Raw genomic sequence first — 24300 nt, forward strand, 5'->3', positions numbered from 1 at the left:
AGGGCTTAATGGTTATTTATTGGAGATCAGGCTCCTGCAGAATCTTCTAAAACCATTTTTATTTTACTGGCCTGCTTTATTATTAAATTGCCGGCATGAGCCAGGATTTTATAATTTAATGTTCTTGCCCACTTAGCCAACACATAAACTAAATAAGATTGGATCTGATTAGCCACTGGATGGAAGATCACAAGGACATTCTAGGGCTGTAAGCTAGATTTTAAAAAAATAATAATCCAGAAGAAGACAACGTCAACTGACCTCCGTTGCTAGAATAATTGCATGAACCCATCACACTTGATTCAAATGAGACTTTGTGCCTTCCGAAGAAGGGAAAGGCAATGACCGTGTCACTATTAAATTACAGGTGGTCCTCGACTTATGACCACCATTGAGCCTAAAATTTACGTTGCTAAGTGAGACATTTGTGAAGTGAGCTTTGCCCTGTTTTATGACCTGTCCTGCCACAGTTGTTAAGTGAATCACTGGAGTGGTTAAGTTAGTAACATAGTTGTTAAGTGAATCTGGCTTCCCCATTGACTTGGCTTGTCAGAAGGTCGCAAAAGGGGACACTGCAACCGTTGTAAAGGTGAACCAATTGTCAAGTGTCCGAATTTTAATCACTTGACTATGCTGCAACGGTCGTAAGTGTGAAAGATGGTCAAAAGGCCTTTTTTTCAGTGCTGTTGTAACTTTGAAAGATCACTAAATGAACTGCTGAATGTTAAGGACTAGAATAGAATAGAATAGAATAGAATAGCAGAGTTGGAAGGGACCTTGGAGGTCTTCTAGTCCAACCCCCTGCCTAGGTAGGAAACCCTATACCGTTTCAGACAAATGGCTATCCAACATCTTCTTAAAAACCTCCAGTGTTGGGGCATTCACAACTTCTGGAGGCAATTTCTGTTCCACTGATTAATTGTTCTGTCAGGAAATTTCTCATCAGTTCTAAGTTGCTTCTCACTTTGATTAGTTTCCACCCATTGCTTATTGTTCTACCCTCAGGTGCCTTGGAGAATAATTTGATTTTTTCTTCTTTGTGGCAACCCCTGAGATATTGGAAGACTGCTATCGTGTCTCCCCTGGTCCTTCTTTTCATTAAACTAGACATACCCAGTTCCTGCAACCATTCTTCATATGTTTTAGTCTCCAGTCCCCTAATCCTCTTTGTTGCTCTTCTCTGAACTCTTTCTAGAGTCTCCACATCTTTTCTACATCGTGGCGACCAAAACTGAATGCAGGATTCCAAGTGTGGCCTTGCCAAGGCATTATAAAGTGGTATTAACACTTCACGTGATCTTGATTCTATCCCTCTGTTTATGCAGCTTAGAACTGTGTTGGTTTTTTTGGCAGCTGCTGCACACGGCTGGCTCCTATTTAAATGGTTGTCCACTAGGACTCCAAGATCCCTCTCACACACAGTTACTACTATGGAGCAAGGTACCACCTATACTGTACCTGGGCATTTTGTTTTTCTTGCCTAAATGTAGAACCTTGCTCTTTTCACTGACTACCTGTACAGTTTTCCGAAAACAAAATAATTTTTGTTTTATCATCCAAGCAGTCAAGAAGGGAGGTGGAGAAGATTTCACTGGATTTCGTGTTCTTATTTAGCAGTCTGTTGTACTTCAAACCATTTGCACCCCAGCTTGAAACTTCCTAAGTGAGGATCACCATTCAAGAAGCGTCTGATCCTATTAGCTGGAACAAACGAATCAATGTGAACATATTTGAAGACTGAATGCTGTTTTGGGGGGCATTGCAGCCCAAATGCCAGAGCAGGTTCCCAAAGAGGTTGTTAACATTGGGCAAATCTCATTGTAAACTTTCCTTCTTACTCGGGAAAATTTTCGGGAAAATTCATCCCCTTACGTTGCTTTCAAACTGCAGCCGTGCTGGCAGATGACGGGGGTCTGGGCTGGCTGACAGCCTCTTCATTAACTTTTTGGCAAAATATACAGCACTGCCGTAATCCTGGTTAGCTGCTGCGCGAGAAAGGATACGCGTCTGTTTCACAATAGTACTGCACTGACACAATCTCTTAATGAAAGCAGCTGTTCAAATAGCCAAGTGTTCAAAGAATGTGTTTTGTAATGTTGGATGTTTTTCTTGGCAAGAGCATGTTATCTCACTTGGGCTGCCATCCATCCTGTGCGCCCGCTGATTGTCACATGGCAAAATCAGCAATTCCGTGTCCCCTCTTGTGTTATCAAAAGGGAAGTGTTCTGTGTAATCGGCAGTGAGGAGTAAAAATGCAGGCAGATGTGTGCGGAGATACACGCACTTATAATTTTTGGCAATCGCAGAGGAAGAAGCCAACGGGAGCGTCGCAACTGGAGGGAGGGGGGGAGCAGAGATGAAAATGTGGAAGGACAGCGCACTACTCTTGAGAGTTAAAACTAAACATCATTTCAGCCTCACTCCCCAGAGAGAAAAAAGGGCAAAAAGGCAATGCTATTGCCTGAACAATTCTGTCGTCTGATGGAAATTATAACAAACTTTGAAATGAGAGCTAAAAGAAGAAGGTCCTTGAAAGGGATGAAATGACAAAAAAGAAGAGTCACGCAGAGATGAAAGGAGAGATATGTCTTAAGACGACATACCAGGGACTCCATGAAAAGAGTGCCAGGCTTTGAATTACCACGCCAGCAATGGACAATCCTGAATAGTATTTGTATCTCACATGTATCTGCTGGGACTCGCTGTTTAAATGGGGCACAGTATCCTTCCCTCAGTGTGACTGTGGTGTCCCACGTCAAATTGTAGATCATATGACTGATTGTGAGTTAAGAGCATATACCGATCCATTATCTGATTTATTTTTCATGTAAATGATGTTGCACTTCAATAGCAATAGCAGTTAGACTTATATACCGCTTCATAGGGCTTTCAGCCCTCTCTAAGCGGTTTACAGAGTCAGCATATCGCCCCCAACAATCCGGGTCCTCATTTCACCCACCTCGGAAGGATGGAAGGCTGAGTCGACCTTGAGCCGGTGAGATTTGAACCGCCGAACTTCAGCTAACAGTCAGATGAAGTGGCCTGCAGTACTGCACCCTAACCACTGCGCCACCTCGGCTCAATGGTTAGACGGCCTACACCAAGGGTTCAGGAAACGTTTTTCCTGCAGCCAATTTCCTTTTGGATCTACTATGCTGTTTCTATGGTGGGGAAATGGGAAGGGGATAGTAAGGAGTAAGATGTGATGTAACCAAAATAAAATTCCTTTTAGATTGCCAAGGTCATCCTTTGTCTCTGCACCTCTGCACCTGACCGGAAATGGATGGGTGGAACTGCCAGCATGGCAGTGGAAGATTGGGCCATATGATGGACTTGTGTGGGTGGGAGCATGAATAGCAATAGCAATAGCAGTTAGACTTATATACCGCTTCCTAGGGCTTTCAGCCCTCTCTAAGCGGTTTACAGAGTCAGCATATCGCCCCCAACAACAATCCGGGTCCTCATTTCACCCACCTCGGAAGGATGGAAGGCTGAGTCAACCTTGAGCCGGTGAGATTTGAACCGCCGAACTGCAGAACTGCCGTCAGCTGAAGTAGCCTGCAGTGCTGCATTTAACCACTGTGCCACCTCGGCTCTAGAACTTGAAGAACTTGAACTTTCAACTGGGTGTGGAAAACCAAGAAGCTTTCAGATTTGGGTCTTTCCAGACGTACCAACATGACTCTCTTAATAAATTGGAACTTTGAGCAATACTTTGCCTTGGACTATGATTTAATTTTGGATGCTATTTGGAACCCTGAGATTTGATCCCATTGCGGGCCGTATCAGAATTTTGTTTGCCCTTACAGGACCGGGGTGGGTGTGGCCCGGTCATCACAATCTACTGGGTGGGCATGGCCGGGGTGTGCTGGGCCCCAGGGTGGCATCAGCTAGTCCCCCACCATCTCCAGGACGGCCCTGCGAGATTATTCTGGGCCTAGCGTGAACCGGATTTGGCCCATGGGTCACCTGTTTGATATATCTGGCCTAGGAATTGATATCTGAATATAGATCTTTTAAATATTTTATTGTTCTTTTTAATCTTGGGGAAGTGTTAATATATATTGCAAGTCCATGTATAATATGCTCGTATGCTAAATGGAGGGAGGGAAGGAAGGAATCTGTGAGCATGACAAAAAAAAAGGAGAAAAATATAAATGAGAGAGGAAGGAATAAAAAAAAAACCCGCCCCATTTCTTTAATGGAGGAAATACATAAATGCCAAGAACGCTTTTAAAAATCCATTATCCATAGCATTGAAATGAATTCTAAACAATTATAGAAATAATTAAGGAGAAGGATCCAGGAAATTCCATACAAAGGCAATAATGTAGATGGCAGTAATTAAGGGGAGGAGATTTTAAGTACTGAAGCGATACTAAAAGTGAAATTTTGAGAAAACTGCCCGCCCGTATGTAATATTTATAGCAGCATTATAGGGCTTTATAATTTAGGAATATGGAGGGGTTCGATTCCATCTTTTACCGGCCATCTTCTGAAAAAGGAGCAAAGAAAGATACTAGTAAGATTTCCATTTCTAGTGTGTATTTCAGAGAGTTTGATCCCACTTGGATCTTTATGGGTCCATTAAGTAAATGTGCTGTTCAAAATCGTGACCCGACAAAAGGGCGAACAACAAAACCAGGCCTGACTAAACCGTGTCGCTAAAACCGCGACGTCATCAACGCGCCGATAACAGTGTGTCTACAACAGCGCGTCGACAGAAGGGCGATTTACAACAGCGCGTCGGCAGAAGGGTGATTTAAGTTAAGGTAAGGGTTAGGTTTAGGGTTAGGTTTAGCGTTACGTTTAGGGTTAGGGTTAGCGTTACGTTTAGGGTTAGAGTTAACGTTACGTTTAGGGCTAGGTTTAGATTTAGGGTTAGGTTTAGTTTTACAGCGCGCTTCTGTCGCCGCGCTGTTGTCGGCGCGATTCAGCGCTCATTCGTCGGAGCGCTTTAGAACACGCGGTTTTGTCACCGAGGTTTAGTCAGGCGCGGTTTTGTCATTCGCCCTTTTGTCGGTGAACCGTTCAAAATAAAGGCGCATCACTCGGTTGCAGTGAGGATGGAGATGGAAAACCTGTCGTGCCTTAAATCTATTCTTTGGGGCCACATCTGGGTGGCATGGAGCCGTCGGCCTTGGATGGCATGAGCCAGGCAATCGGTCTTGCATGTAGGCAGACATCGTGGCACGACAAAACCGCGCTCGTCAAAATAGCGGTGATAAAACCGCGTCGCTAAAGCCGCGACGTCATGACCGCGCGTCATCACTGTGGTGACGACAGCGCGGTGACAGAAGGGTGCTTTAAAACAGCACGGCGGCAGAAAGCCGATTTAAATTAAGGTAAGGGTTAGGATTAGGATTAGGATTAGGATTAGGTTTAGGGTTAGGTTTAGGGTTAGGTTTAGGGTTAGGTTAGGCTGAGTGCTTCGGAAGGCGCAGATTTGCCCTCACGCTTATGTCAGCGTGGTAAGGTCACATTTGCTTTAGCGATTCGGACGGCACGGATTAGCCCTCGCGCTTATGTCTCCGCGGATAAGGGCTTCGCGGTATTGTGGTGGACCCGGCAGACATATACAATTTAACATGTCCTCAGCCAACCAAGATGGCAAAGATTCACAGAGTTCATCAGTCTGTAATTTGTGCATTTCAGGAAATTAAATACTGTAGCATTTGCAACAAGAGAAAGGCAACAGGGCATTTGTGTTCAAGTCTTCCCTTCAGCTGGGAGCTTGGGATCTTCCTCACCAGCCAAGGGTTCTCTGGAACCTCATTTCTGGATATAGCATCCCCAAAATCTTGGCAGCTTGAAAGCTGAGGCATTGACCAATTGGGCATGCATATGTCATGCTCTTTATTTGATATATTGTTGTTTTTTTTTTTTGCTATATATGTTCCCTATACCCTATTAGAGCCAAGGTGGCGCAGTGGTTAAATGCAGCACTGCAGGCTACTGCTAGATCAGCAGTTCAGCGGTTCAAATCCCACCGGCTCAGGGTTGACTCAGCCTTCCATCCTTCCGAGGTGGGTAAAATGAGGACCCAGATTGTTGTTGGGGGCAATATGCTGACTCTCTGTAAACCGCTTAGAGAGGGCTGAAAGCCCTATGAAGCGGTATATAAGTCTACTGCTATTGCTATTGCTATCCCACTGACATAATGAAGCAGAAAATGAAATCAATCAGTCAGTCAGTCAATCAGTCAAGCCATTATTGTTGCAAAGAGGCCTTTCAGAAGCATTTTGGCCAGGTTTCTTATGATGCTAAATGCCTCTTTGCATGTAACTGGTTTTTTTTAAAAAAAGAAATGCAAATTGCATTGGTTAGGAAAGACGCTGGTAATGAATGGCGCAGAACAGATGCTGGAGGAGTAACTGAACTACCTCTCCTGCTGGTGTATTGTAATAGTAGGTGGGAATGACTTGAGAGGCAAGGCGAAGAGAGGCTGGCAGCCAAGGGAAAGGTCAGATAAAAGTCAGCTTAGTCTAAAACTTGAATCTGGATGGGGCAAGAGTTTCAAAAGACACCTTCGCCTGTTTCTTCAGCTGCAAAGGGGACATGGCAGTGGTGGGTTTCAAAAATTGTTCGAACCTACTCTGTGGGCGTGGCCCCCTTTGTGGGAGTGGCTTGCCGCCCATGTGACCGGATGGGAGTGGCTTGCCGCCCATGTGACCGGATACGAAGATGCTGACGACACTTGTCAGAACCACCTTAAATGACCTCACACACAGCACTGGCATGCATAAGAATAGGATGTAAACTTGTTTTTTAAAAGGCATCTTTGGTTTGCGTTAAAACAACTTCAACACACGCAATGTTCTGATTGCACCACAAACGCAGTAGTCGTCCTTACCTTTCACAGAGGCACTGAGGTTTATAAATAGGAGCATGATGGTGTAGAATAATCATATCCAAGGACCAGTGGTGGGTTTCAAAAGATTTTGGAACCTCTTCTGTAGGTGTGGCCTGCTTTCCGGGTCCACTGGTGGAACCTCTTCTAATCGGTTCGGTAGATTTGACGAACCGGTTCTACCGAATAGGTGCGAACTGGTAGGAACCCACCTCTGGGACATGGGGACAGTTACACTTCCAGATTTGCAAGTCTGTGCTAATGTAACCCTACCATAAACTAGAATTAGCTTATTTACAATGCATTCAGAAAATATTCAGCCATCACTGCAGCACACCACCAATCTGTGGCGAGATGGAAGCCTCTCCGCAGTGCAAAACACATGAAATCCCGCTTGGAGTTTGCAAAAAAAAAAAGGCAACTGAAGGACTCTCAGACTGTGAGAAACAAGATTCTCTAATCTGATGAAACCAAGATTAAACTGTTTGGCCTCAATTCTAAATGTTATAGCATTAGCAGTTAGACTTATATACCGCTTCATAGGGCTTTCAGCCCTCTCTAAGCGGTTTACAGAGTCAGCATATCGCCCCCAACAACAATCTGGGTCCTCATTTCACCCACCTCGGAAGGATGGAAGGCTGAGTCAACCTTGAGCCGGTGAGATTAGAACCGCCGAACTGCAGATAGCAGTCAGCTGAAGTGGCCTGCAGTACTGCACCCTAACCACTGCGCCACCTCGGCTCTTTTTAGATTAGATTTCACTACTGGTCTGAATACTTTCTAAATGCACTGTGGCCATGTTTCCGTGTCTGTCTTGCAAGTTTGACAAGTATTGACGCAAATCCTTCTTCTGAAACTAGTGTTTACTTTGAAGGTAAATCCCTCATGGTTTTGTTTGCGTTTTTGCATCTGTTGTTCTGCAATGCAGAATGTCCCGGTTGACAAGATAGAGTCTCCGGGAGCAGAGGAACAATGTAAACAACTCAAAACATTTTGCAGTAGAGTGCATAACAATTCCACCCTGAACTCATGTGTCATGTATTTAGAGCCAACTAAGGAATTTGTCATGTGAGACATGAGATACTTATTCTATCTCCCCCTTGCAGTCAAAATGTGTCATGATTAAATTAAGTAAAAATTTGCTATTGTTACATAACAGCAAGGTAGTTATCTCGGGACACCTCTACAAATACGGTAGTCTTTGTACCTCCAGAATTAATTCCATACCGCGTTAATCTTAGACTATCCTCTGGGTACAGCAGGTCAGCTGAGTATAAGAGAGACGAGCAGTTTCTAAATTAGTTGGATGGATGAGTTTGAGTTTGAGTTTCATTTTATTTATATGCCGCCCTATTCCCAGCGGGACTCAGGGCGGCGCACAAACCCAAGGAGGGGAAGGGAAAAACACAAAAACTACAAAAGTACAGGGTATTTAAAAACAACCAACAGCCACACAATTTGAGAGGGGAAGGGAACTCATCGACCCCAGGCCTGCCGACACAGCCAGGTTTTAACGGCTTTTCGGAAGGCCTGGAGAGAGGTGAGGGTCCGAATCTCTGGATGGATGGATGGATGGATGGATGCAGAGGTGGGTTCCTACCAGTTCGCACCTATTCGGTAGAACCAGTTCGTCAAATCTACCGAACCGGTTAGAAGAGGTTCCACCAGTGGACCCGGAAAGCAGGCCACACCTACAGAAGAGGTTCCAAAATTTTTGAAACCCACCACTGGTCCTTGGATACGATTATTCTACACTATCATGCTCCTATTTATAAAACTCAGTGCCTCTGTGGAAGGTAAGGATGACTACTGCGTTTGTGGTGCAATCAGAACATTGCGTGTGTTAAAGTTGTTTTAACTCAAACCAAAGGTGCCTTTTAAAAAACAAGTTTACATCCTATTCTTATGCATGCCAGTGCTGTGTGTGGGGTAATTTAAGGGGGTTCCAAGGACCCCCTTATCCAAGGACCAGTGGTGGGTTTCAAAAAAGTTTGGAAGCTCTTCTGTAGGTGTGGCCTGCTTTCCGGGTCCACTGGTGGAACCTCTTCTAACCAGTTCAGTAGATTTGACGAACCGGTTCTACCGAATAGGTGCGAACTGGTAGGAACCCACTTCTGCACGTATCTGGGATGGGCCTCCCTCTCACTCAGTTCAGGCCCCGAAGACAGCTTCCTCTCCATCTGGGGGTGGACAGAAGGCCCCAGCTCTACATCTGCCTCTGATTCTGCTTCCTCATCAGAGCCTCCGAAGCTGACCCAGCCTCCCTCTCCCCCTCATCTTCTAGCTTTGCTGGCAGCCGACGGGCCCCAACAATATCAAAGCAAACATAGAGCATCACTTTGAAGTTCTGAACTTCATTGATAGGAACCCGAGGAACTGTAGAATGAAATGAAGTGAGTTATTAAGGATGAATATGAAAAGAGGCCAAGGAACAGAAGAAAGCAAATTGGATGTCAGAACAAATAATGGGAGACAAAAGGATAAGAAAAACAAAGAAGCAACAGCAAAAAATCAAACAGCTGTTCAGTGGTGCGTTTCAAAAATAGTTGGAACCTACTCTGTGGGTGTGGCCTCCTTTGTGGGAGTGGCTTGCCACCCATGTGACCAGATGGGAGTGGCTTGCTGCCCATGTGACCGGATATGAAATTATGAATTAGTCATCTAGATCCCTTCCAGTCGGGTTTCAGGCCTGGCTACAGCACGGAAACCGCTTTGGTCGCATTGATCGATGATCTCTGGAGAGCCAGGGATGGAGGTCATGCCTCCATCCTAGTACTCCTTGACCTCTCTGCGGCTTTCGATACCATCGACCATGGTATCCTTCTGCGACGACTGCGGGAGGTGGGGGTGGGAGGCACTGTCTTACGGTGGTTCTCCTCTTACCTCTCGGACAGGTCGCAGTCGGTGTTGGTCAGAGGGCAGAGATTGACCCCTAGGCCCCTAACGTATGGGGTGCCGCAGGGTTCGGTCCTGTCCCCCCTCCTCTTTAATATCTACATGAAACCGCCGGGTGAGATCATTCGACGGCACGGGATAAAATACCACCAGTATGCGGACGATACACAGCTGTATCTGTCCGCCCCGTGCCAACTCAATGAAGCGATGGACGTGATGTGCCAGGGCCTCGAGGCTGTTAGGGACTGGATGGGGGTTAACAAGCTTGTACTCAATCCAGATAAGACCGAGTGGCTGCTGTGCTTCCCTCCTACTAATTGGCTAAGTGTTCCACCTCTCAGGCTGGGGGGTCAAACAGTACGCCCCTCAGACAGGGTCCGCAACTTGGGAGTCCTCCTGGACCCACAGCTGACTTTTGAACACCATTTGTCAGCTGTGACCAGGGGGGCATTTGCCCAGGTTCGCCTGGTGCACCAGTTGCGTCCCTACCTGAACCGGGAGGCTCTCACAACAGTCACTCGCGCCCTTGTGACCTCTAGACTGGATTACTGCAACGTGCTCTACATGGGGCTGCCCTTGAAGAGTATTTGGCGACTTCAGCTTGTCCAGAATGCAGCCACACGAGCGATCGTGGGTGCGCCTCGGTTCACCCACGTAACACCTATCCTCCGCGAGCTGCACTGGCTGCCTGTTGATCTCTGGGTACGCTTCAAGGTGCTAGTCGTCACCTACAAAGCCCTTCATGGTATTGGATCTGGATACTTGAGAGACCGCCTACTGCCAATTACCTCCACTAGACCAATTAGATCCCACAGACTAGGCCTCCTCCGAATTCCATCAGCCGGCCAGTGTCGACTGGCGACTACCCGGAGGAGGGCCTTCTCTGTGGCTGCTCCGACCCTCTGGAACGAACTCCCCGTGGAGATTCGTACCCTCACCACCCTCCAGGCCTTCCGCACAGCCCTTAAAACCTGGCTGTTCCGACAGGCCTGGGGCTAAAGACTCGCTGCCCCACTTCGAATGGTATGATTGTTGTGCTTTTAATTATGTATGGTTTTTATGTTATGTTTTTTGTAACTCTGTTTGTTTTTCCCCTCCCTTTTTGCGTTGTGAGCCGCCCTGAGTCCCTTTCAGGGAAAAGGGCGGCATACAAATAAATTAAAATGAAAAATGAAATGAAATGAATACTTATGTCGGTCCACATAGCTATTCAGAAGTTAGTGGTTAGAAGCAATCGTAAAGTAAGATATGAAATTAAAACCAGAAATATTTTGTTGGCTATTTGAAAGGGAGTATAATATACATATTTAATTTTACACATGTTAGCAGCTGCTGGAATTGTGTTTGCACAACGGTGGAAAAACAGAGATATGTAAATGAATAAATATTACAATGTGCAGGAATAAATAAATTGACAATTAAAATCAAGAAGGCTTTGAATACTTTTTTCACGTGGGATTGGTTTTAGCAATTGCCAACTAACGGAAACAGAAATTAGAAACCCCAAAATATGAAAGAAAACACCAAATATATAAGGAAAGGTCCCTAAAATGTATAAGGAAATATTACTAGATCATTATTAATGTGTAGCTAACTCTGGGACATTACACACCCACCAGTGGTGGGTTTCAAAACATTTTGGAAGCTCTTCTGTAGGTGTGGCCTGCTTTCCGGGTCCACTGGTGGAACCTCTTCTAACCGGTTCGGTAGATTTGACGAACCGGTTCTACCGAATAGGTGCGAACTGGTAGGATCCCACCTCTGCAGCTGTTACAAGAGACAAATAGCAATATTACAATAATATCTACAGAGACATCAAAGAAGACAAGAGAAGGGCTTGTCTCATGCTTTGTACCTGTTGGCGTTTATCATTTTTCATCTCTTAACCAACAGTGAAAGTGAGAAAACATGATTACAAAGGGAAAGTCTTGTTGGGTTGGAGTTCTGCTAAAGCAATCAAAAAAAGAGGCCTGAGGGAATTGTGAGAGTTGTAGCAATTGGAGGATGTTATTGTGCGAGATTGAGGCAGCAGAACAAAACATTGTTGGGAGTTTAAGGTTGGATGCTTTGTGGCAGCAGAGAAAAAGAAACAAAGCTACTTCTGCGGAAACCTTATTCATATGTGTAACTGTTTAATTATTGAAATGCTTTTGAATGGTAGTACTGAATTTCCACAAAAGACTGGCTTTCCTTCCGATGCAATAAAAAAATAAATAAAGATGCCCTTGAGTTGACTTTGACTTCTGGTGACTGCTTCCATGTAATTTTCTTGATATTAATTTTATTTTCAGACTGTTATAAAAGTTACTCGTTCCTAAGGAGCATAATAAATGACATTTGGATCCTACCAATGATTTCCTATCAATTTAGAAACCAAACACACAGTTCTGTTCCCCCCCCCTCTTATCCTTTGATCCTGGCGAAATTCTAGGCTATTCCTCCTGATTTACCGATACAGATTAACAGAGTTGGAAGGGACCTTAGCAATAGCAGTTAGACTTATATACCGCTTCGTAGGGCTTTCAGCCCTCTCTAAGCGGTTTACAGAGTCAGCATATCGCCCCTAACAACAATCCGGGTCCTCATTTCACCCACCTCGGAAGGATGGGAGGCTGAGTCAACCTTGAGCCGGTGAGATTAGAACCGCTGAACTGCAGATAACAGTCAGCTGAAGTGGCCTGCAGTACTGCACCCTAACCACTGCGCCACCTCGGCTCTACCATGTAGGTCATCTAGTCCAACCCCCCCCCCATCCAAATAGACCCTACACCATTTTTGACAGATGGCAGATTTAATATCAGAACTAATACTGGTGTGTGTTTTTCTTTTGGGAGGAGCGTGATGATTTTAAGTATTCATGGTGCATTTTATCTAACAAATAAAAACCACGTGACTACTGCCTGTCCTTTTTGGGGTGAGGGGAGGGGGATAAGGGAACTAACCAAGCCATGAAAGACATGCGGCTTGAAAATGCCAAAAAACAACAACATTATATTCATTTAAACAAAATGAAAATGTTTAACTGCATTTCAGATTGATATTTTAAATATCAAAAGTGAATATTTTCAAAGATTAATCTATTTAGTTAAGCCAGTTTAGATAAGCCCATTTGACAGTTGCAATAAACAGAATTGTGAGATGTGAAATCATTATTTATTTCAGTAAGGAAATGCACAGTGCTGAAAGGAATGGCATCAAAAATGTTTTGGACACTGGAAATTTGGAATTTCCTATAAAATCTGGAGGATCTCAGCTTTCCTATTCTCATTTGAAAGCAATGGATGAAACATTTTGAAGAAAAAGCTGAGAGATTCACAAATCAATACAAAGGAGTTATTTCCTGAGACTTTCAACTAACAGTGATAATTCTAACTACTGAGTCAAGGTGGCGCAGTGGTTAAATGCAGCACTGCAGGCTACTGCTAGATCAGCAGGTCAGCGGTTCAAATCTCACCGGCTCAGGGTTGACTCAGCCTTCCATCCTTCCGAGGTGGGTAAAATGAGGACCCGGATTGTTGGGGGCAATATGCTGACTCTCTGTAAACCGCTTAGAGAGGGCTGAAAGCCCTATGAAGCGGTATATAAGTCTACTGCTATTGCTATTGCTATTGCTATTGCTATTGCTATTGCTATTGAGTCAGAATTAAGTGGCTGTTGACTCTGCATTCTCAAGAATTACAATCGGAAATAAATAATGTACACATAGCAGCAAGTTTCGGATGGTTCTTGTGCACTGCTATTTTCAAGTATTAGGTAATATTTCCTGTTTTAAATTTGTATTTCCATGTAGCTAGAGCATCATAGTACATGGCATTTGTGACCCGACAAATGCGCGCACGACAAGAGCGCGCCGACAAAACCATGGCGCTAAAACCGCGATGTCATCAATGCGATGTCATCAACGCGGTGACAACAGTGGGCCAACAGAAGCGTGATTTAAGTTAAGGTAAGGGTTAGGGTTAGGGTTAGGGTTAGGGTTAGGGTTAGGGTTAGGGTTAGGGTTAGGTTTAGGGTTAGGTTTAGGGTTAGGTTTAGGGTTAGGTTTAGGGTTAGGTTTAGGGTTAGGTTTAGGGTTAGGTTTAGGGTTAGGTTTAGGGTTAGGTTTAGGGTTAGGGTTAGGTTTAGGGTTAGGTTTAGGGTTAGGTTTAGGGTTAGGTTTAGGTTTACAGCGCGCTTCTGTCGGCGTGCTTCAGCGTTCATTCGTCGGCACGCTTTAGAACTCGCGGTTTTGTCACCGCGGTTTAGCCGGGCATGCTTTTGTCGTTCGCCCTTTTCTCGGTGAACCCATGGCATTCAATGTGCTGAACCTTTATCATCTAAAGAGCATTAATAGTATACTGATCAGATAATTATTTGGATTATTCAGAATAAAATACATGAGGTCTTCTCCCCTGCTTTGGTTTTGGGAAAACGCTCTAATCTGAACGTATGTTTATTTTGGAGAGGGAGGAAAGAATTCAAAAAACAGGTTAAATCTATGACTGACCAAGACCAATAAAACCAAGTTTAATTTCTAAGGTCCAGGGCAGAAAGTTGGATGTGGGTTGAATCTAGATTAGTACTAGTTTTATGATGAGGCATTAAGCTTGAATTACTGAAATCTTTGGTTCAAATCTCTGCTGTCTTGGGCTCCTCTTTGCACCAGAGTTGGATGAACCATGGTGGCGCAGTAGTTACAAGGCAACATTGCAGGCTAACTCTGCCGACTGCCAGCAGTTCGACCCTGACCGGTTCAATGTTGATTCAGCCTTCCATCATCTGTGGTCAGTAAAATATGCTGACTCTGTAAATTGCTCAGAGGGGTTGTAAAGCACTATGAAACGCTATATAAGTCTAAGTGCCATATATAGTAAGTCTAAGTGCTTTCATATTGAGATAGATAGCAAAATGGAAAACAGTTAAAAGAAATCCGTAGGTAGCCAGAAAGAATGACCAGAATTCATGATTGGCAATGAAGTCACAGAGCACTGAGTGCTATCTGATGATAACCTGTTGTAATGGGAAGAAGGAATGACCTTGAGGGACAGGAGAAAGATCCAAGACAACCACGTAAAAGAAATCTGAGTCTGGGGCAGAAATGTAATATGAGAAAATATCTCAGAAAAAAAAAACCTTTCCTAGTTCTCACAAAGATAAATGGAAAGAAGAGGAAAACTCATTCAGACTTGCATGAATCTGTTACTGTTACCTTATTACAAATATAGTATTGTTACTCAGAGCCGAGGGGGCGCAGTGGTTAGGGTGCAGTACTGCAGGCCACTTCAGCTGACTGCTATCGGCAGTTCAGCGGTTCTAATCTCACCGGCTCAAGGTTGACTCAGCCTTCCATCCTTCCGAGGTGGGTGAAATGAGGACCCAGACTGTGGGGGCGATATGCTGACTGTAAACCGCTTAGAGAGGGCTGAAAGCCCTATGAAGCGGTATATAAGTCTAACTGCTATTGCTATTTCATAGTATTATGCAACTGTAAATGTGGTCAACTGAATTAAGTATCTGAGGGTGCAGATTAACAATCTAAACTGGTCTCTCCCCATGCCATCCTTAGGGAAGCGGGCAAACCAGCACCTGCATTTCCTGTGTCGGAGAGCACATCTTTCTCCTTCTGTCCTAGCCACTTTTTACAGAGGCATGATTGTGAGCGGTTTTTTTAACAAACTACATATCACTGTTCAGTTTGGTGGCTGCAGTGCCTCAGAGAGTCTCCATTCAGAGAGTGGGAAGGACAGTCTAGAACCGTGATGGTGAGGGCACGCAGAGCCCTCTCTGGGCATGTCCACCATCACCAGCTGATCTTCTGGATTATATTCGCACAATATTGGAAAGATGAAGAAACACTGCAAGATGAAGAGATAATTAAGAAGATACTAGACTAGTGATCGCACATGCGCCGGAGCCCTGGAAACACTAAGACCAGCTTGCATATGTGCGCCAGAAACCAGAAGATCAGATGGCCCGGTCACACATACGCACCAGTCAGCTGGCCTTAGAGTTTCCAAGGCTCATGTATGTGCACACCTTCCAGTTGATTCAGTGCCAAAATGGTTTGCCATCATTGGTCTAGAAGATTATAGAAAGCTCACTTCCTGTCGTTCAGGATACTGCTTATAAGCGCTATGTGCTTAGTGCGCAAAGCATTGTTAAGAGACCTCACACACCCACACACTCCGGACCCTTCCCACTCTCGCGGCCTTCCAAAAAGCCACCAAAACCTGGCTGTTCCAGCAGGCCCGGGGTTGTTGATCTATAATTCAGGTCCAACCCCCAGCTAAGCCGAATGTATGTTGTGTTTTTTAAACTGTTTTCGTTTTCTCTCCCCTATTGGTTATTTTTATTTTATCTCGTATTTGTAAGCCGCCCGGAGTCCTCCAGGATTGGGCGGCATATAAACTCATTAAATTACAAATTATAAATAGTCCACAAACTGACAATGAACTAACTAACTAACTCTTGGTGTTTGTTTTTTTATCTTTCTAGGTATCTTGGCATAACTAGACCTCTCACCTATCCCGTAAGACAAAATGGAAAGTGTATGGCTAAAATGATCCTTTGCGTGTGGCTGCTGTCTGCTTCCATCACTTTGCCCCCGCTGTTTGGATGGGCTCAGAATATTAATGACAACAAAGTCTGTTTAATCAGCCAGGATTTTGGCTACACAATTTATTCCACTGCTGTTGCATTTTACATCCCCATGTCGGTGATGCTGTTCATGTACTATCAGATCTTCAAAGCTGCCAAGAAAAGTGCAGCCAAACACAAATTTGCCGGTTTCCCGAGACCCAACGAACGCCAAGGGATGGTTTCCGCCAACGGCGTCGTGAAACTGCACAAGGAATCCGAAGAGTGCACCAATTTTTCACGTCTGCTTAAGCATGAACGGAAGAACATTTCTATCTTCAAAAGGGAGCAAAAAGCAGCCACCACCCTTGGAATAATTGTAGGGGCCTTTACCGTATGCTGGTTGCCATTTTTCATCCTTTCTACTGCTAGACCCTTCATCTGTGGGACCTCGTGCAGTTGTATCTCTTTGTGGATTGAGAGGACATTTCTCTGGTTGGGTTATGCCAACTCTTTGATTAACCCATTTATATACGCCTTCTTCAATCGGGACCTGAGGACCACCTACCGCAATCTGCTGCAATGTAGATATAGGAACATCAACCGTAAACTCTCGGCTGCAGGCATGCATGAGGCCCTGAAGCTTGCCGAAAAACCAGAGTTTGTTCTGTAAGGTCATTTCCCTTCTATTACACTTGCTTTTAGGCTCCCGTATAGACTTTCTATCCCAAATAAAACCAAGAATAGAAAAAACGGTCTAAAAATAGATTGCTAGACATTTCTTGATTTATGGGACCAAAAAGGGTCTTATAAGAAATTACGGGGAAAGTTGACAAAAAGTGAAGGACATCCCAATTGTTGAAACAAAGTAAGAAAGTAAAAATCTAGGTTAGGTTAGGTTTATTGGTTTTGTATGCCGCCCACTCCCGAAGGACTCCGGGCAGCTCACAATAAACAGGGGAGGGAATAAATAAGACAATGGAAACAATTTTAAAATCCACAACAGCCACAATTAAGACGGGGCTGGGTGCTTTAACAGCCCCCAGCCTGCCGGAACAGCCAGGACTTAGTAGCTTTACGGAAGGCCGGGAGGGTAGTAAGGGTCTGGATCTCCACGGGGAGCTCATTCCAGAGGGCCGGAGCAGCAACAGAGAAGGCTCTCCCCCGGGGTGTCACCAGCCGGCATTGAGAAGGCCAAGCCTGTGCGATCGAATTGGTCTTTGGGAGGTAATTGGCAGGAGGCGGTCTCTCAGGTACCCAGGTCCGATGCCATGTAGGGCTTTTTAAGTAACAACTAGCACCTTGAAGCGAGTCCGGAGACCAATGGGCAGCCAGGGCAGCTCGCGGAGGATAGGTGTAACGTGGGTGTACCTAGGTTAATAGGATACTGCATATCTGTAAGAGCCAGATTACTTTGTCTACTTGGGAATACTATCAGAAGAGACAAATTAGGGTGTGAAACACAGCACAACAGACTGTTGAATGCTCCCAGACAGTATCCCAGTTCAGATAGCCCAGGTGGCCTCAATGTAGAGAGCCACGGAGATGACCATGAGAGAAATAGAAGTCATTACAAAAAGAAAAAGGATAGAAGCATTGCTTGAGTCCTGGGAGAGGAAACAGTGTTTGAAAAAGAGTGAGTCTGGCCCCTCCTTGACTCACTAGGATATCAGAATGAGGGGACCAAAAAAAAATCAGACTTGCAAGATTAAAGTTTGCAATAAAGCTTCTGTCAGGGTTCCGACGGATGCCCTAATTAAACCATGAGTCTCGAGCCAAGCTTCCAAATAAATCAGTTATTTATTAGGAGCAACATGTCGGCAGGTACCCAAGTGAAGCCAACTCTGACCTCACGTAATTTATGACCCAATTATAACCCCCGTTCCCCCCCCCAGGGTATGTCATAAATCACATTCTCCAATGGAGCACTTTCGCGGGCTGTAGAGATCACGGCCCTCCGGCTGCTGCAGGTAACCTGGGAAACAGCCTTGAGAAAGATATGCGTGGAATGTGCTTCCGTTTGTGGCTGCTGTGCTGCGTCGTCAGTTCCCCATGCCCTTTGCCTATGGCAACTTGAGAGCAGGCCAGGGATGCTTTGCGAGTTGACAGCTTCATTCTAACCTTAATACGGAGTTAATTTCCCGTCTATAATATCGTGGCTGGTCCTGAGGGGATACTGTTGTGGAACACTAATGCATCAGCAATTAGATATTTAGATTTCAAAATTATTGATATGGCTTTTATTTTATAAAGCTGATTGAAAGAGATTGCAGGGCTGGAAGTAGACCTGTTCACCTTTGAACACTTGTAGCACCAAGCAAAACCTGAAGGACAGAAAAACAGAGATGTACTGGCTGAATTCTGGAATCAGATAATGATATTGTTGGACAGGAGCTCGTTCTGTCAGTAGAACCAACAAGAAAGCAGTGGGATAATGACAGGAGCAACATTAGTGAAAAATAGAACCAGACTGAACATGGTCTAGAACAGTGATGGCTCGTGACCCGACAAAAGCGCGCCGACAAAACCGCGTCGCTAAAACCGTGATGTCATCAATGCGGCGACAACAGCGCGGCGACAGAAGGGCGATTTACAACAGCGTGTCGATTTAAGTTAAGGTAAGGGTTAGGTTTAGGGTTAGGTTTAGGGTTAGGGTTAGGGTTAGGGTAAGGATTAGGTTTAGGGTTAGGTTTAGGGTTAGCGTTATGTTTAGGGTTAGGGTTAGCGTTACATTTAGGGTTAGGTTTAGGGTTAGGTTGAGGTTTACAGCGGGCTTCCGTTGGTCGCTGCGCTGTTGTCGGCGCGATTCAGCGCTCATTCGTCGGAGCGCTTTAGAACTCGTTTTGTCACCGCGTTTTAGTCGGGCGCGCTTTTGTCATTCGCCCTTTTGTCGGTGAACTGTGATGGCTAACCTTTCCCAGACTGAGTGCACAAAGTGCCCAAACCCACAAAATGCAATGTGTGTGAGCACCCCTTGCACGTGTCCTGTCTCCCGCGCATGCACGTGCAACCCCCTGCATGCACCATGCGCATGTGTGCCTCCCACCAGTCAGATGGTCATCGGGTCTCTCTGCCGCACATGGACAGGGGGTGATGCAGTATGGGGGACATGTAGGGCAGAGACCAGACAACCAGCTGACTGGCGGGAGGCCCGCCCCATGCACGGCGGAGCTGAACTGGGGCGATGGCTCACGTGCCCACAGAGAGGGCGCTGTGTACCACCTGTGGCACATGTGCCATAGGTTTACCATCACGGGTCTAGAACCTATTTTAAGGTCCAAGCTGTTGCACTGATTGTAGTAAATGCATCATTTTTTCTAGGCACTATGTCATCTGCACTAAGTTGCCCAACAACGTTCAAAAGCTGATTAAATTCTGGACACCCGGAGCCTGATATAAACTACTCAGCAGCCTATTGTAGACAATTCGTACAACATTTAGTAGATCATATTGCTTGGATTCAGGCAAAACTGGAGTCTAAAGTTTACATGAGACAGTAGAAGCTTCATTCTTGCTCTTCCTGGCTTGTAAAAGTGGCTCCACAGAAGGAACAGATATTAGTATATACTTCTGGGTAACATTGTGTGTGATTTCCTTCAGATTCAAAGAGATAGTGCCAAGATTTTATGAGAAGGAAAGAATTCTCTTTCGAAGAAATCCCTTCTGATTTTTCATAATTTCTATCTAGTTTCCAATATTCCTACTTTGGCATGTTTCAAGCCCTGGAAATCCTTGTTCTCTTGTGTTCTCACGTATGATGACTATTTTGGTAACTTTTACATCCCTTTGGAGCAATCATTGTTCCAGTGATGCTGGGAAATTGTTGACCTGTGGTGTTCTTAGGGTTTAAACTTCTCCCTCGTTCTGTTTATCATATACATCATGTGTCTTATGAATGTTCCAGGCAAATTGCTGATTGGGAGTAATCATAATGACTAGGGCTGCGTCACTTTTGGGATTTGAAGGAGAAAAGATGCTTAAGAGCAGGGGCGGGGTGTGCTTAGATCTGGTGCTTGAGGAAACAATGAAGGACCGGCCCACAGTGCCTCAGCCAGCAAAAACAGAGCTCGGGAGGGCCACGCATGGCTCTCCTGAGTTCCGTTTTTGGCTGTGACGGCCTCCTGCAGCGTGGCACGACAAAACCGCGGTCCACTAAAGCGCGCCCGATTAAAGCGCGTACCTGACGTCATCAGCAGCGCGACAAATACGACCGCGGAGAAAAAGGGGCGCTTTAAAAAGCGCTTTTAAAGCAAGCCGATTCACGTTAAGGTAAGGGTTAGGGTTAGGGTTAGGTTAAGGGTTAGGGTTAGGGTTAGGTTTAGGGTTAGGTTAAGCGTTAGGGTTAGGTTAAGGGTTAGCGTTAGGTTTAGGGTTAGGTTAAGGGTTAAGTTTAGGGTTAGGTTTAGGGTTAGGTTTAGGGTTAGGTTTCGGGGGGTTAGGTTTAGGTTTACGCGTTAATTTTAGCTTTACCGCTCACAGCGTGCTTTCCTCGTCGCGCTGTGATGACGTCAGGTACGCGGTTTCGTCGAGCGCGCTTTAGTCGACCGCGGTTTTGTGGTGGAACCCTCCTGCAGCCCTCTGCCAGGGAAAATGGAGCTTGGGAGGGCTACGCACAGCTAGTAGCAAAAACTACTAGCAAAAGTGGACCCTTCCAGATCCACCCGGGCTACCACAGGTGCCCATGACATGCATGATGTCAAGCTGGCCATGCCCAACTGGCCAAGCCTCCCTCCTGCCCCCCAAACTCAAACACAACCCTGATGTGGCCCTCAGTGAAATTGTGTTTGACACCCCTGCTTTAGAGAGGATTGGGCACTCACATAGCTCCTCCTAAAATCAATTGTGGTTTGTCAGAGGATCGTGGATTTGCCATCTATAGCTGCTGCAACATCCAGGAACTGAACCAGAGAGTTGCCATTGATATGGTATGGGAGCCCTTGCAAATGTTCTGGAGAACCTTTTCCCCTTCAGATCCAGAGCATTGTAGGGTCTTCATATAAAGCATAAGACTTTCTGATTAAAATAGTTTCATTGACTTGTGTGCTTTTTCCAGATACAATTCATTGCACCATATAAAAAACCCTTTCGGCTTGGAAGACGGGAGAGTTTAAGGGAAGGGGCCCTCTTTTAATTCTGCCACCGCTAGAGAAGGTCTTGTATGAATGGAGAACCGGCCCTTCATGTTGATAACTTCCATTCCTTGTACTCTCTTTCTGCTGACCTGCCGGAAACTTCATTTATTCAAAATAGAGTCTGGTGGGCTGCTGAGTTGGATTGATGCTATCTGTTTAATAATGTCTTTTAATCAGCTTCCTGTTCCGAAAACCCTTTCAAAAAAACATTTGTGAGAAAGCTTGAGTAAAATAAATAAACAGTAACCGAGTTACGCAATGCAAAGCATTGTTTCAACTGTATGTCGTGGTTAATTATTATTTTTTTACTGATTTCCTATGTTTCCCGGTTTTCAGACAGCCAGATGATAGATAGTGAATGATCTATTAAAATAAGTGGTCCCCCCCCCCCAGGGGTGGGTTTCTCGCCCCGTTCCAACCGGTTCGGTTGGAACGGGGCCGGCGGCGTCCTGGTGCACGCGCGCAGTGCACGCATGTGTACTAGCGTCTGTGCGATGCTCCAGCTGCTTCTGGAGGATCGCGCAGGTGCTGTATGTGTCCTGTCCATGCGTGGAAGCGCAGAACTCATCAAAACTGGGTAAGAAACGCGGGCGGGCGGGTGGACCCTTCGGCGTTCCCGGAAGTTAATTACTTCCGGGTTTGCTGACCAACCGGTTTGCGGAGACCGCCACGAACCGCCTGAAACCCCCCCCTGCTCCCCCCCAACTTTAATTCATTTTCTAGGACTATATTAACCTGCAGAAGTCAAGCCTGACCTATATTCAAAAAACAGAAGCACTTCCAGACGAAAACAGTATTTTGCAAATTCCATCTTTCCTCCAAAGCCCCTCCATTGTTTACTTGGAACTCTTCTCAAAGGTTTGGGCTAGAATTAACAGCTTTTTTAGGAATTCCCAGGGCTACAGACATAACTTTGGATTTAGTAGGAACCATGCAGAGGTGGGTTCCTACCAGTTTGCACCTATTCGGTAGAACCGGTTCGTCAAATCTACCGAACCGGTTAGAAGAGGTTCCACCAGTTGACCTGGAAAGCAGGCCACACCTACAGAAGAGGTTCCAAAAATTAAGGTGGTTCTGACAAGTGTTGTCGACATCTTCATATCCGGTCACACGGGTGGCAAGCCACTCCCATCCGGTCACATGGGTGGCAAGCCACTCCCACAAAGGAGGCCACACCCACAGAGTAGGTTCAAACAATTTTTGAAACCCACCACTGGAACCATGCCAGTTTCTCAGGTAGCAAATTAAGATGGCATTCCTACAACACACAAAACCATAATTCTTGAACATAACTTCACTTATAAATTATAGTTTACAATCCACAGAGGTTAGATTCAAGTATTACACTGGAGCCCAAAGCACATTATGCCTTAGCACCAATATATTAAACAAAAAGAAGAATAAAATACATAAAGAGTAAATGTGTCAAGGTAACTCTTTAATTGGGAATCACGGAAGGGCTGGCGAAGTGATAAGATTAGCTTTGTGGTTTGAGATTCCAAAAAAGTCTTTGGACAAATGGAAAAAAACTATCCGAGGTGGCGCAGTGGTTAAATGCAGCACTGCAGGCTACTTCAGCTGACTGCAGTTCTGCAGTTCGGCTGTTCAAATCTCACCGGCTCAGGGTTGACTCAGCCTCAACCCCTCTCCCCTGGGCGGGTCGCCAGCCGGCATTGGCTGGCGGATGGAACCCGGAGAAGGCCGAGCCTGTGCTATCGAATCGGTCTTTGGGAGGTAATTGGCAGGAGGCAATAGCAATAGCAGTAGACTTATATACCGCTTCATAGGCCTTTCAGGCCTCTCTAAGCGGTTTACAGAGAGTCAGCATATTGCCCCCAACAATCTGGGTCCTCATTTTACCCACCTCGGAAGGATGGAAGGCTGAGTCAACCCTGAGCCGGTGAGATTTGAACCGCTGACCTGCTGATCTAGCAGTAGCCTGCAGTGCTGCATTTCACCACTGCGCCACCTTGGCGGTCTCTCAGGTACCCAGGTCCGATGCCATGTAGGGCTTTATAAGTAACAACTAGCACCTTGAAGCGAGTGAATCTGACATTTTAGGGGATAGTCGAACAGTTAAAATCTATATAGAGTCTGAATGTTTGTGATATTTTTTTTTTAACAAAACAGGAGGAACTCTGATTACTCAAGACGGAAGAGCCACGACTTATGATTGAATGCTGATGGTCATATATGGACAAGGGACTGAGAATCCGTTTGAAATTGCTGCAAATCCAGGCCTTGAAGAAAACCTGTAGGGTGAATAAAATCGACTTTTGCGAGGGAATGTTGTAAAGGAAGTTTATGAACATTGGTTTAGCAGTATTAAATGTAATCCTGTCAATCCAGTGACATTTTTCTTTTTTCCTTTTCCCTATTTTGTTTCTCTTAGCGGAACACATGCTAGCCGTTCATAAATAAGCCCCTTTTTATTTGTTCCGTAAAGCAAATAACATTAGCAATAAGTAGTTTGGCCCATAAGGGGAATGGCAGACAATCAGCTCTTTTGAGGAACATCCAACATTGTTCCATCAGTCTTTTGACTTTAACAAAGGTCCTCGTGTAAATTGTCCTCCGATCTAGCAGTGTGTACTGGGAAGGCGAGGCGAAGGCACAGGGGTGGGCTTCAAAAAAATTAACAAGGGGTTCTGTGCCCATTTGCAAGGTGGCCATGGCCATGGTGGGGGTGGGGGTGTTTTTGCCCTCCCCAAACTCCAGAGGCTTAGAGCCGAGGTGGCGCAGTGGTTAGAGTGCAGCACTGCAGGCTGCTTCAGCTGACTGCAGTTCAACAGTTCGGCTGTTCAAATCTCACCGGCTCAAGGTTGACTCAGCCTTCCATCCTTCCAAGGTGGGTAAAATGAGGACCCG

General features: G+C 45.4%; 1 protein-coding gene across 1 annotated transcript in view; it reads left to right on the forward strand.

The window, feature by feature from the left end:
• Nucleotides 1-23774, forward strand: part of HTR7 (5-hydroxytryptamine receptor 7) — a 73634-nt gene extending 49860 nt beyond the window's left edge. Inside the window, 2 exon segments of the mRNA XM_087702617.1 lie at nt 16220-16969; nt 23563-23774. Of these exon segments, the coding sequence (XP_087558743.1) occupies nt 16220-16969; nt 23563-23605 (793 nt within the window). The 3' untranslated portion in view covers nt 23606-23774.
• The last annotated feature ends 526 nt before the right edge of the window (nt 23775-24300 follow it).

Source organism: Thamnophis sirtalis, unplaced genomic scaffold (genome assembly GCF_051295495.1).
Source record: "Thamnophis sirtalis isolate CommonGarterSnake01/CBP01778 unplaced genomic scaffold, rThaSir2_p1.2 scaffold_15, whole genome shotgun sequence".
NCBI classification, from domain to species: Eukaryota; Metazoa; Chordata; class Lepidosauria; order Squamata; family Natricidae; genus Thamnophis; species Thamnophis sirtalis.